Source organism: Vanessa cardui, chromosome 25 (genome assembly GCF_905220365.1).
Source record: "Vanessa cardui chromosome 25, ilVanCard2.1, whole genome shotgun sequence".
In the NCBI taxonomy this organism is placed as follows: Eukaryota; Metazoa; Arthropoda; class Insecta; order Lepidoptera; family Nymphalidae; genus Vanessa; species Vanessa cardui.
Genome location: NC_061147.1, coordinates 5,879,703 through 5,894,059, shown reverse-complemented (window position 1 = coordinate 5,894,059; position 14,357 = coordinate 5,879,703). Strand labels below are relative to the sequence as shown.

Genomic DNA, 14,357 nt, shown 5'->3' with positions numbered 1-14,357 from the left:
GTATTTATTTTGTTTATACATTGTAAGTTCGAGACAAGTTGCGTTTTACTATTAGACGACAGTAATCATATTGCATACAATTCCATCATAGAGTACAATGTACTTAATTCGTTATGTGCGAGATTGAGTAACTTATGAAACAACGTTACTTATATACACTTACAAAAATCATATACTGAGTTTTATGGCGATTCTTCTCGGTAGAATTTACTTTCCGAATAGATTTTACATTTAATACAGTACACGCCAAAAACGGTATGCCCAATTTTTTCACGATTTGTGATATATCATGTGATACGGCTTCGTTACATATTTCAGAAGCGGAATCATCATAATTTACCAGTTATTCTGTTTAGTTACCTATGTGACAGAAAAGTCTAGGTTCTATATCAATAACTTCACCTATCCAAAGGCTAAATGACTCTAAGAATCCATTCGAGTTTCAATTTATCACCTAGAGATGGCGTTGAATGTATGAATGAATTGAAAGTTAGATTACACAATTTAAATTCCCCCTTCATGCAAAATAGGGACGGAAAGATGAGGTCTGAGGGGGAGATGTAGAATACATTATACTTAGGAAAGGGGAGGGGGTAAGGTTGAAATATTTACCTCGCGGGAGTTTGGAAGTGTGTTCGACGGAGCGAAGCGAAATCTTAATGGATTATGGTATGATTGGACCTCTCGGTATACCTGAGGATATTTTGCACGTTTTTTTTTTCTTTTCAATTCGCGGTAGATTGGTTTCTATAAAGGATTAAACGGTTCGCATCGCTCCGGGAGTGTTTTCTAGATCGCGAGCAATTAGGAAATATAACAATTTAATTTTTTCCAACCGGTCTGCAGTTGATTTAATTTGTGTTTTTTTTTTTCATGTATCGGCAAAGCTTTGCAATCGTTCGATTAGCAGATTGTTTCGTATTATGAAAGGGTCGAACGAACGTTTTCTATTTTTTTTTTTTTTTTCATAATCTGCAAACGATTAGTTGATTGGCTTATTCGGCCAATTATATTATTTTTAAAAATTAAACTGTTCGGAAAATGTTCCTGGATTTATGTGTTTCCTGTTACTGTATCGTGTACATTTTCATTTCGAGTTTAATGTTATTTGCAGATTGTTTAATGTTTGTTTTTGTTTGAAATTAATAATAGGTATTATCGTTGCGGAAATAAATACGTGCAATAAAATTGCAATGAAACCTTATTCGTGTTGTAAATACTTTCTGAAAATCAATTCGAGATTATATTTATGACCAAAATTATATTAAAAGTAAGTCGCAGAATATGTCTTGGGATTGGAAATATATAATCATAAACATGTAGCTGATAAATTATACAACATTTCCGCTATATTTGTAACTAAGTTAACAGGAAGTTTATTTCTGCGTGTAGTTTCGCCATAGTTTGGAAGTAGCAGTGTTTTCTTGACAGGTGATGTTGTAACGGGTTCGTGAGTGTGTATGACAAATGTTATCAAATTTTGGTTTTAGGCATTATTTACTTAGCTCAAAACTGTCTAAATATATACCTACTTACTCATCACATATTCTATAACCAAACAGGCATAACTTAATCAAAAAATCATAATCAAAATATACTTTATTCGAGTAGCAATACAAGCACTTTTGAATCGTTATTTATCAACTGTATTAAGTGAAGCTACCATCGGTTCGGAAAGTAAATTCTACAGAGAAGAGTTACATATTCTTTTTCAACATTTAAAAATACGGTCACGTTAGTTAAATACAAATATATATGAATGTAATATATCCTGCCTGAAGTCAACAAGTATTAATTCAACGCTTTTTTATCATCTGCATAATTTTGTATTGAGTAATATGCCTTACATTACATACATTACATTACATTGGTAAAGAATGTATTTTTTACTCATGATTTGTATTTATGACACGGCATACTGTTGTGTCGAGATTTAAAGAGTGAGTGAGCCAGTGAGAGAAAGGGTGCAAGAGACATAATATCTAAGCTTCACAGATTACATTAGCGATAAAAGGAATTGTTAATACTTTATAGATAAGTATCATAAAAATCCGAAGTGTCCCAGTAATGAATCATAACATAGTATAGGCGGTTCAAATCCGGAACATCTAAAATCGAACCGGATTTAAAATTAACTTAGTTCTACTAAATTTTCTTAACATTGATAAATGAAACAAATTGAAAGATACGCCGTAAAGCAACATCTGAGAATACATAATCAAAGTGTTAATCATGAGAAATGAAGAACAAAACCCGTAGTGTTTATCCACTTAACTGGTACATGTAAAATATACTCCTTTCACTAGGCCTTGTACCGTTTGTTGTATAACTATACTAAATAAATCTATTTAGAAAGATTTACCGATACTAAAAATTCAACAGATTTGTTTATTTAAGACATAATATTAGAAACACCTAAAATGATCAGTGTTCCTTTACTATATTTTCCATTTACAAAAACCTTTTTTTTTTGTTTTAGGTTGGCGGACGAGCATATGGGCCACCTGATGGTAAGTGGTCACCATCACCCATAGACAATGAAGCTGTAAGAAATATTAACTATTCATTACATCGTCAATGTGCCTGTGCCTGTAGTTACACTGGCTCACTCACCATTCAAACCGGAACACATCAATACTGAGTACTGTTATTTGGCGGTAGAATAACTGCTGAGTGGGTGGTACCTACCCAGACGGGCTTGCACAAAGCCCTACAACCAAGTAATATATATATCACCTTCATATCTCACTCAATTTAATAAAAAAAAAGTATCGAAAAACGGTTGCGTAATTGTAAAGATCTAAGCATATATAGGGACAGCGGTAAGCGACTTTTTTGTATACTATGTAATGTTAATGATGTATGTATAAAAAGCCAATGATATATATGTATTTATATATTAAATAGGTGACCGTCGTGCACCTGATAGAAAGTACTACACTCTGGAACATCTGCAACACCGGGGCCTTGCAAGTGCGTTATTAGTCTTTAAGATATAAGTCTCTATTTTTGAAGTTTCATAACTTTTTATCAATATACCGTTCATATACATATGTATAGATTTCTCGGTATTTTATTTGTTTGGTAAATATAAATGTTGGACAAATCCCATACATTACTCTGATCCCAATGTAAGTAGCTAAAGCACTTGTGTTATGGAAAATCAGAAGTAACGACGGTACCACAAACACCCAGATCCAAGGCACTAATGAACTTTTTCTACATCGACTCGGCCGGGAATCGAACCCGGGACCTCGGAGTGGCGTACTCAATATCGGTGTACATACTACTCGACCACGGAGGTCGTCAATATTTGATAGCTATTTTATTGCTTTAGTGTCAATCTCAATGTAATGACATATTCAAATGTTCAATTATTAGGTTTTAATTCGATCTTTAAAGACCCATACATAGCACTGATTTGAATGCGTGCATGTTATCGATGATTGCGAGCTTAAACCTAGACAAACACCTAGTTTAATTCAGTTATAATTCGCCTTAGTATTTAAGGAAAACACTATCATACAACACACACATATTCAATAACATAGTGTGAGTGTGTGTGTGTGTGTGTGTAATTTCTAGAAGTAATGACGGTACCACAAACACCTAGACCCAAGACAACATAGAAAACTAATGATAATTTACATTGACTCGGCCGGGAAGCGAGCCCGGGACCTCGGAGTGGCGTACCCATGAAAACCGGTGTACACACTACTCCACCACGGAGGTCGTCAATTGGTGCTGCAGATGTCCATGGGCGGTGGTAGTCACTATCCATCAGGTGAGCCTCCTGCTCGTTTGCCATATATGACATAAAAAATGGGTACACGTTATCCTGTCCGTATAGCTATACATATTTCTAGAAGTGACTTGATGAATTGTATAAAAAAATATCTTCATCATATGTTTTTTTGGGGTCTCCTCATTCCTGAAGATTAATTTGAAGTATAATCCAATGCACGTTCTCGTCCATTAGATGTTGAAAAGACTACAAAAATAATTACAAATATTTTTAATACAACAAGTCTTAAAAAAAAACTTTAATTACAGAAAATATCGACATTTCCAATGTGGCTTATTCGGTTCATAGCGTTTACTTAAAAAGTTTTATTTTATTTGTAACTTTGCTACGTCTACTTTTAATTCAAGTTATTGCTTCGATTTTAATATATTTAAATGTTTTTACTTATGGCACTTTGGTAAGAGACTCGTTTGAGACAGCGAGCTGCATTAAACGAGTACTTATTACTATTTGAAATATTATTATTGTTGGAGATGATTTCCCTCAAGCAGACTAAAGTCATTACTTTATTGCTTATTCGATTAGACTATCAACAACTAAGCATATAAATAACGTGTATATTAAAGTAAAGTAACAGCCTGTACATTTCCCACTGCTGGGATAAGGCCTCCTCTTCCATTAAAGAGAGGGCTTGGAACATTCCACCACGCTGATCCAATGCGGGTTGGTGGAATGCACATATGGCAGAATTTTGATGAAATTAGACACATGTATACAGGTTTCCTGACGATGTTTTCCTTCACCGCCGAGCACGAGATTAATTATAAATACAAATTAAACACATATATATATATAGTGGTGATTGCCTGGGTTTGAACCCGACATCCGTTATGATGCAAGCGTTCTAATCACTGGGTCATCTCAGATCTAAGTGTATATTAGTAATCTTGTTTCCGAAAAAGAATATATTCAAAGGAAATAATTCAAACATGAAATTCGAGGAAATTGGAATCCAACAATGTATTGTTAGTTTAACAAATTAACACTAAGTTTAAAAAAATAATTAATGGAAGTTTCGATGAATAATGAAAATGATTCAATAATGCCATTAAAGGTAAATCAAACGAGAACGCTCCTAAGTAAATACTCAAAATGTAAATTTCTTTATGAGTAAACATTTTTTAAAACATTGTGGTTATCGTGTGTTAGTTAGTGGGTTTTGTGACTAAGTGATAATTAATGGATCTTAAACTTAGTTTAGGTTATACCGCACGTACTAACTTAGTCATCTTTGTATGACCTGGATAACTCATTTAACTTCAATCAATGTATATTCTGTGATTTTTAATTCAATTATAGGCTTAGTCATAGCAGAGGCGTCGTCACGGTAGCATGCGTAAGCGATCCCGTGGAGCCCGGCGAAAGACGGAGAGGGTACCGCTGGTTTTTTAGTGGGTAAACCCGGTGGACCTGGGAGTACCACCCCCCACTTTCTATCACGTGGGGAAGCGCGTGGCGTACTATTAACATTGGTTTGGTTTTGCCGACAAGTGAGATGGGGGGAGATAAACTGGTTTCGGTACCATTTGCCATTTTCTGTTTCATTTATATGGTTTTAGTTTAGCCTTTACTAGCGACCCCGGCTTCGGAAGCAATGCTATGACACAGTAGACACTTCTAAAATTATCAGTGTTTCTTTACATCCTTCCTCTCGAATCACTGTATCTTTTAAAGGAAACCTCATCAAAGTCCGTTGCATAATTTTAATCATCTAAACATACATATACACAGCGACAGACAGCCATAAGCGACTTTGTTTTGTACTATGTAATGATGAACTAAAAACCTCACAATAAATAAATAAACATAGTCCCTTTTGTATTTGTAAATATTGATTATAGATTAAAATAAAATAATTTCTCTTACCTGAACTTCTCGCTTCTGCCTGCAGTCTCGTATCCACAAATATGGCCACTAATAACAAACACATAATAGTTTTAAGTCTACAGCACCGCCCTTTAACTGATTTCCCACTAAACCTCATAGTATTATTGCTTTCACTAAAAGTTGTTACACCAAAACTAACATTATTGTTTGAACGGTAAGGACTATTATTGCTAGAATCTTTATCTTTTTCGAAGACATTTCTTTTAAAGCCTCCTTTCGTACTAGCTTCTATGATTCCTCCTCTGTCTTCTAGAAGTGATTTCAGATCTAGAAGGCATTTTTTCTTGGTGTTCACGACCCTTTCTAAAGGTTCTGAAACCCGGTTAGGTTTAACCGTCATTGTTGATGTTTTCTTGTGTTTGGTGTTAAAATTTAATTTTATTTGTATCGTCAAATTGCCGCTTCATCTTGTGTTGGCATCTGTAACAAAAATAATAATAGGTTAATAATGTTATATAAACAAAAGGTAACACTTTATTTTATTTTTTATGAGGGGTCACCTTCACCCTTATGCATAACTAATAACTGTAAGAAATATTATGTCTAATGTATATATGTGTATATGAAAATTGACAGGACAAAGTTTTATTTTGAGATTTTACAAAGAGTAACTTTTGAGATTCTTGCCGGATCTTCTCGGTAGAATCTACATTCCGATTTACGATTCATTTAATATATGTAATTTTGTATGTGATTCAAAAGTGCTTGTAGAAGCTTTCTTACTTTAATATACAATGAATAAATATTGATGCATTTTAAGTACAAAAATAACGATGAACGAATTATACCGCAAAATAATTTTGTGAATTTTTATACATTTTATTTTATAATGTTATTTTTTTATTTTATTTAAGAGGATGATCACTGTAACGATTCTATCATAAAACTTACACGCAATTTGTTGCGCTAACTCGCCTTATTTTTATGTAACAACACCATAAACAAGCCTTTAGAAGCTTTTATGTTTCCGTTCGCTTACGCCGTAATTCAAAATAATTCGTTTTGTTCCATCTCAATAATGCTATAACAGGTTACAGACCATGTAACTTAACTATACTTTAAGTCTAACACTAGAACTTCGAGCGAAGAGATGGCCCAGTGGTTAGAAGGCGTGCATCTTAACCGATCATCGCGGGTTCAAACCCAGGCAATCACCGCTGAATATTCATGTGCTTAATTTGTGTTTATAATTCATCTCTTGCTCGGCGGTGAAGGAAAACATCGTGAGGAAACCTGAATGTGTCTAATTTCATAGAAATTCTGCCACATGTGTATTCCACCCGCTTTGGAACAGCGTGGATGAATATGTTCCAAAATTTCTCCTCAAAAGGAGAGGGCTTAGCCCAGCAGTGGGAAAATTACAGGCTGATGTTGTTGTTGACTAGAATAGCAGCAGAATATTTTAAGATTTTTAAATATTTGAATCTACTTTGGTTCTGCATAGATACAATTTATTATTAAAAAAGGTCACCTTTAACCTAAGCCCAGTTATTTCGCATTTCGGGGCGAACGATTTTTTGGTTACGCATAACATGTAATGGATTATATCTTTTAGATATATTCAGTTTTGAGAGTAATTTATTTTCTACTTGTTCGAAAAATTGTAATAGCTAATAAGCGTGATATTAATATCATTTATAATACATATATATCATTAAATTATAATTTAGTTTTCTATCAGGGGAAAATATTTTAGTATTGGATCCTAATGATTTCGAAGATTATCCCCAACATACAAATAACAATCTTAATCATATTATTATAGAAATGGATAAATTATTTACTAAAGAGTTTTGTAACCTCTGTATCTCCGTTATTACTGGCTTGTTTTTTTAATTATAAACAATATATGAAGTATTAAATAAAACTAAGCGTTATTTCGGTATAATTTGTACGGATATTTTTAAAGTTTTTTTTTATGGTATAGGTTGGCGGACGAGCATATATATAATGATAATAAGTGGTCACCATCGCTCATAGACAACGAAGCTGTAAGAAGTATTAACTATTCCTTACATCGTCAATGTGCCACCAACCTTGGGAACTAAGATGTTATGTCCCTTGTGCCTGTAGTTACACTGGCTCACTCACCCTTCAAACCGGAACACAACAATACTGAGTACTGTTATTTGGCGGTAAAGAACTGAAGAGTGGGTGGTACCTACCCAGACGGGCTTGCACAAAGCTCTACCACCAAGTAAAATTATTTGTTTTGAATTCGCTTATTTGAGTATCTTCCAATGCGATTTCAAAACGTCATTCAATTGAGACAGACTATACAATGTCACGCTATATCGACGCGAGAGTAACAGTAACGGATACCATTTGTAAAACCTTACGAAACAGATATTTACTTCATAAAAGGAAAATATTCCTATACCTGCTTGTGATGCTTTAATGCCGTAAAAGATGATCAGCAAAATGGATAAACATTAACCAATATTATCTTTAAATTATAGATAAAACTATGCTTGAATTATTTGGCAGTTTTAAAGCACCTTTCCTCACTAAGTAACTTTTAATAAACCGTACCATTTTCTATAACAACCCTCTGTTATAAATATAACAATTTAATACGATAAGGTTCTATAGATGGTTCATAGAATATTGGTGAAAATATAAACGGAAGATACAGGAAAGGTGTAGCCAATCTAATAAGCAATTCATCAGACGATGTGACATTGTGTTATCGTGTGTTAGGGGTTAAGGGGGGGAACACCTGCGTCCTTCGAGGAGATAAGAACGAATGAAATGAACTTGTTCTTGTAGTATTAACGATCGTCTAGAACTAACGAGCTAGGGAGCTCGTTATATTTGATCGATTGGTTATGCCAATGACCGAATGTTTTTGAATGTGTTGAAAATTATTCGCTGAATGAATGATAAGCGCCAATTACTCACGTCTAACGCTTTAGTCGAGTTTAATATTTGATTGGGTGAGTATATATCAATAAAAATACTTTTTTCAATGTTGATCCAACAATGTTATGTATATCAATATTTTCAAGGCAAATATATGTAATAATGAAAAGGGGATTACTCTGTTATTTATAGATACAAGTGAAAATAGATAAAAAGCAATCGAATACAAAAAGAAGGTTAATGAAAAAATGATAATAAAATTGATACACAAAGACGTCGTTATTACTATTAACGGTCATTAAATACAATTATATATGAGAATGGAGTCTGGAAAATAAAAAATAGATAAAAGATAAAAATGTAGTCATCTATTTTTTAACTAAATTCGCAAGTATGTGTGCGTAATTTTCTTTGTGTTAACAAATTTAATGTATGTTTGTATTTTTGATATCCATGTCTGCTAAAACGATTATGTTGAAACTTTTTAAATCGATCTCACTCAGTTTCCTGATCCAAAAATGAAGATATTTTCTTTGTCTGTTAGGCTTTCATTATAAACGTACTATAAAATTAACAATCTATCATTGCTGGGCCAAGTATTCCTAAGCGGAAAAATCGCTAACCTATTTTAATATTATAAATGTGAAAGCATTTATGTATGTCCGTCGTCGCTCTTTCACGACCAAAACGATTAAACTTATTTAATGAAATTTGGTGTGAAGCAAACATGAACTTCAAGAAAGGTTATTTTTTTCCTTACACATGAAAACTACAACCAAAATCAAAAATCAATATCAATATATATTTTATTCAAGTAGGCTTTACAGGCACTTTTAAATCGCTATTTAATAATTAAGTGAAGCTACCATCAGTTCGGAAAGTAGATTCTACCGACAACCAGCAAGAAACTCAGTAGTTACTCCTTTTTTTAACACCCACACAACTACCAGTAATCTATATAATAACCCAGCTTGTATTAACCCAAAAACTTGCAACAAATGTTTCCAATTCCGTAACATATTGTATTAAAAAACGCAACAAAACCCAGCATCCACGTTCAGATGCAGTTACGAACTCAGGTGCAGATCGCGCAGCATCATTAATCTCCCGGTTTATCCCTCCACATTACTTCTATGGGATGGACACTATCCTTATGGGTTTGTTTACATTCGGTTAGGGATCACATACAGGCTCACAGCTGGGAAATATATATGTAGCATATAGTTGATATTTTCTGGGGTTCAAAGTTAACATACTTAACTTTATTAACTAGCGGCCTACTCGGCTTTGCACGGGTGGACATATTTTTTTTTAAATTATCTTTTATATATATATTTTTTTTTGTTCAACAATTGTCTTTCTATTTCAACTCATTTGCACAAAATTATCAAAAAAATAATATACCTAAACCTTCCTTATGAATTCCCCTGTCTATTAGCGAAAACCGCATCAAAATCCGTTCAGTAGTTTTTGAGTTTATGGCGAGAATACTGACAGATGCAGTGTATGGACTTTGTTTTATAATATGTAGTGATATTATAAATGCACAAATGTTTGTCTGTTGCACTTTCAAAGCTGAATCGAATTTGATGACATTTTTTTAAGCAAGCTTGAACTCCAAGGACAAGTTAATTTTTTTAAACATACACAACACTTGACGAAGTACTTCTGAAACGCGAGCGAAGTCGCGCCACAAAACTAGTTACTAAGATTATTAAAAATCATATTTAATCGAAATCTGAAAACAGATAGTCGCTTGGTACAATCGAATATAATGATAAATATTGAAAATTAAACACATCTGTATATTTGATTCGATATATAACAATTCATTCAAACGATTAATTAGTATGTGTGTTTATTGTAACTGTGTTTGTATATAAGATGTTTCTATTTAGTACACCCTGAAGCTAAGTCCTAGCCTCAGGTGCGGACCGGACTGAATCATTAATCTCCATGCTTATCCCGCTGTTCTTGTTTTAAAGGATAGAAATGCTATACGTATTTAATTCCGAACTTTTTTATAATATATCTAACTAAATAAAATTCCATTTTTAAATTTTTGAGTAGTGTGTACACCGGTTTTCATGGGTACGCCACTCCAAGGTCCCGGGTTCATACCGGCCGAGTCGATGTGATAAATTCATTAATTTTCTATGATGTCTTGGGTCTGGGTGTTTGTGGTACCGTCGTTACTTCTGATATTCCATAACACAAGTGCTTTAGCTACTTAAACTGGGATCATAGAAGTCAAATTAGAGTATCAATTTTGGCCTAGAACAATTCCTTTTTAGGTTCTATGTGTATGATACGCATGTATACAATAATTATCGCATATATGAAGTTATACAATATTAATCTTTATTGTTTTGGATTTAAGTTTATAATCGTTTGTTTTAATTAACATGTTTGTAGTATTGTACTGATAAAACCAATTGCACAATTCTTATTTCAAAATTTAATTGTGTCGTGTAAAATCCTAAATAGTTAGTTTATTCTACCGCCAAATAAGTTGTGCCGCTCAGTATGGTTGTGTTTCGGTTTGAAGAGTGAGTGAGCCAATGTAACTACAGGCACAAGGGACATAACATCTTAGTTCCCAAGGTTGGTGGCACATTGACGATGTAAGGAATTGTTAATATTTCTTACAGCGTCATTGTCTATGGGTGATGCCCACTTACTATCAGGTGGCCCATATGCTCGTCCGCCAACCTATACCATAGAAAAAAAAGAATAAAATTTCATTTTTCAATAGAATTTATCGTTGAAGAATATTCGTGAAAATTTTATGAAATAATAAGAGAACCTTGTCAACAATAAAACCGAAGTTGAAACATAACAAATCGGATAGCACGTCGATGCAATATTTTTATAACGTTTGAAAATTTGTCCGTTCCACGATAAAAAGGTCGTAAATGAAAATTATTAGAACTCCCCGGGGAGGAGTTTGGAGTTTCATTGGATACTGTGAGACCTTTTGCAGGTGTCATGAATTATTGTGTCATAGCCGAAGCTTCATTGCGCGTGAAGATCTACCATTATATGAGAATAGTTTGCGGAATGTTCTGAACAGATATACGGAACCACGATGGATGTTGTTTATTGCATTCGGTATTTGTGGACTATGTTTTATTTTCAATGAAAGTACATTTTGTTAGATATCTAAAATTGTAGAGTAATAGTTCTTTATAGTCCGCTCATCATTTTTATAAGATTTTTTTAGCACTTTTGAAACACGTTACATTGCTTAACTCACTCTTATTAACTCACTAACTCTTCATCATTCCAATTACAGAGTATATAAAGTACAATTATTTAATCATTTATGACTTGAAAGATTCCTCACGATATACCTTTTCCGTCAAGCACAAGATTAATGACAGTGAAAAAACTTTATGATGCTTAACTGGATTAAACCCGGACCCCTCTGGTTGAAATTCACATGTTTTAACAATTGAGCCATTTCAACTTCACTATAAATTTCATACAAAAACCTCTGTACCCTAATTCTCCATTTATTTACCTCCAAACGTTCAGAGATGAATGAATTCAGAATTAAAGCTATTAAACGGTTAAACATTTTAAATAAAATTGTTGCTAGACATTACGTTAATATGCCTGATGTTTACAGGGCTTTATTAAATATGATTCAAATTTATATTTAATAAGATGATTAAATTATAACGTACTTCATTTAATTTGGAAATAGTTCAAAAATAAATACCTATACAAATCAATTAAATATACTATAGGATACACATCCATCAACCGGCATTGGCGCAGTGTGTTAATTGTGCTTAACCCAGCAATGGGATTATCCCTGTTATTTTTAAATTAAGTTTATAAAATTTACAATGTATTATTTAAAAATAAATCGTTTTGAATGTTCATATTTGGCGACCACTTCGTACAATCTACGATAATAAGTAACTACTAGAAACAGTCACCAGCTAAATTTAAACTCAATTAGAAAACGCTAGTTTAAAATTTTAGTTGCAAGATTTACCCACACATTTGAACTGATCAAGTTCGATTAAGTTCGTAGGAAAAAACCCGAGTATGTGAGCGTATTTTTGCGAATGCAATTAATTGGGGATTAAGCTAAAACCTACTCAGACTATTTCTATTTGTATATATGAACTATATATATAAACTAACGATAAAACGAATACAAAATAATCATACACATAATTGTTTTTAAGACGGCCATTTCATATTTTAAGTGATTTAATTTATAATCATGCAACCGTTGACAGCTGTGAGGGGAAGCCAGCAAGAAATATAAACAGTAATTTATCCTTGCAATCCCTAGGTCCATTCCTCTAGCTCTAGGGAGGGCGCAGGTGCTGCCCCCACTTGACGGATTGTTTGTTTTATCTCTGGTTTTGTAAGTTTTATATTTTAGAAAATTTGCACTTGCAACGTTTTTACTTTAGAGACTAAACGTCAGATTAATCTTGAGCTATTCATTTTCTTAACTATATATGTATTTATTGGACGCCATATGTAACCGTACATTTTTATCTAATGTTACTTTTATAATTTATGTCGCGAGACTGTAAACTAACGAGAGATTTTGATTGATTGTGTGATAGTGAAAACTATACATACTAAAATTTAATCTATTATACATACATGATTAATGTAAATATTTATAAGTAAGTGGTTATCCTTTAAAATAATATAGCTTACATAACAGAATTACAGGTTTTAAAATCTCCCTTTGATTGGGTTGTCTGAAAGAGATGGCTAATAAGCCATAAGTCCGCCCGTTGTACAACACTTTTAATGTACTTCTTTTTTTCTGTTTTTTTTTTTTTGTTTTTTGTTTGTGGTGTGCAATAAAGTATAATTCTTTCATTCTTTCAATAACGGATATATTATAATACAAAAGACCTTCTAAAATCTGGGTGAAACCGCGGGCGAAAGCTATTAGTTATTATATAAAAAATAAATCCTCTTTGGAGATTATCCCACACAGACGCAACAATTATATATAGATATATACATAACTAAAAATAATAAACGTATTGTAATACGTTCGTCTAAGCTTATATTCTATATTTAAAATGATATCCGTAATCTTAGAAAACATTTTGCTCACACACCACATCTGATATGCTATGAATAATTCAATATGCATTTTCCCTATAAACTAGAGGTAAAAACTAGGCAGGTCTATCGTTAGTAAGGTTTTATACGTAAGTCTAGTCCTGGCGTTAATCTTTAAAAGGAACGCTGTAGACGAACTATATTTAGACATGGATCCTAACTTGCCCCCTGCATACTTGGTACGGTTCTACTGAGTTATGTAAAATGCTTTTTTAAGCATTCGTTTTCACGTAAGAATGTCTAAGTATGTTTATAGTGTACTTATTTATTATCTATTGAAGTTGATATATTTATAAACGACTTTTTTTGTGTGTAAATTACAGATCTAATTAATCAATATACATAAAATAATAAATGCTGGACTGATGTTGGTTTCGTTTGTGTTTCGATAAAAAAAAATCATAAATACTTTATATAGGGGATTATTATTCGTTGAGAAAAATCTTTTAGAATCGAATTAATATTTAAATATATTTATATATTTGTGACTAGAAGGTTGTTGATTTTCCTTCGATTAGAAATAAAAAGTAAATAATAATAGCATTACTCATTTGACAAAGAAATACTTAACATTTTGATAAGCAGAATATTTTTTTTTGCAGTCTGTACACTTCCTGTTAAGGACTTGTTTTCCCTTGTATGGCAACGTATCGTGAAGGTTTAAAAGTGTAAAAAGAGCTTGTGGTCTAAT

General features: G+C 32.8%; 1 protein-coding gene across 4 annotated transcripts in view; it reads right to left on the bottom strand.

Moving 5' to 3' along the window:
• LOC124540423 (latrophilin Cirl) overlaps positions 1 to 14,357 on the bottom strand; it is a 301,607-nt gene that overhangs the window by 119,543 nt on the left and 167,707 nt on the right. For all 4 annotated transcript variants that reach the window (XM_047117971.1, XM_047117970.1, XM_047117972.1 and 1 more), the window contains one exon: positions 5,672 to 6,112. In XM_047117971.1, coding sequence (XP_046973927.1) covers positions 5,672 to 6,032 — 361 coding nt within the window. In that variant the 5' untranslated portion in view covers positions 6,033 to 6,112. The remainder of the gene's footprint in view (positions 1 to 5,671; positions 6,113 to 14,357) is intronic.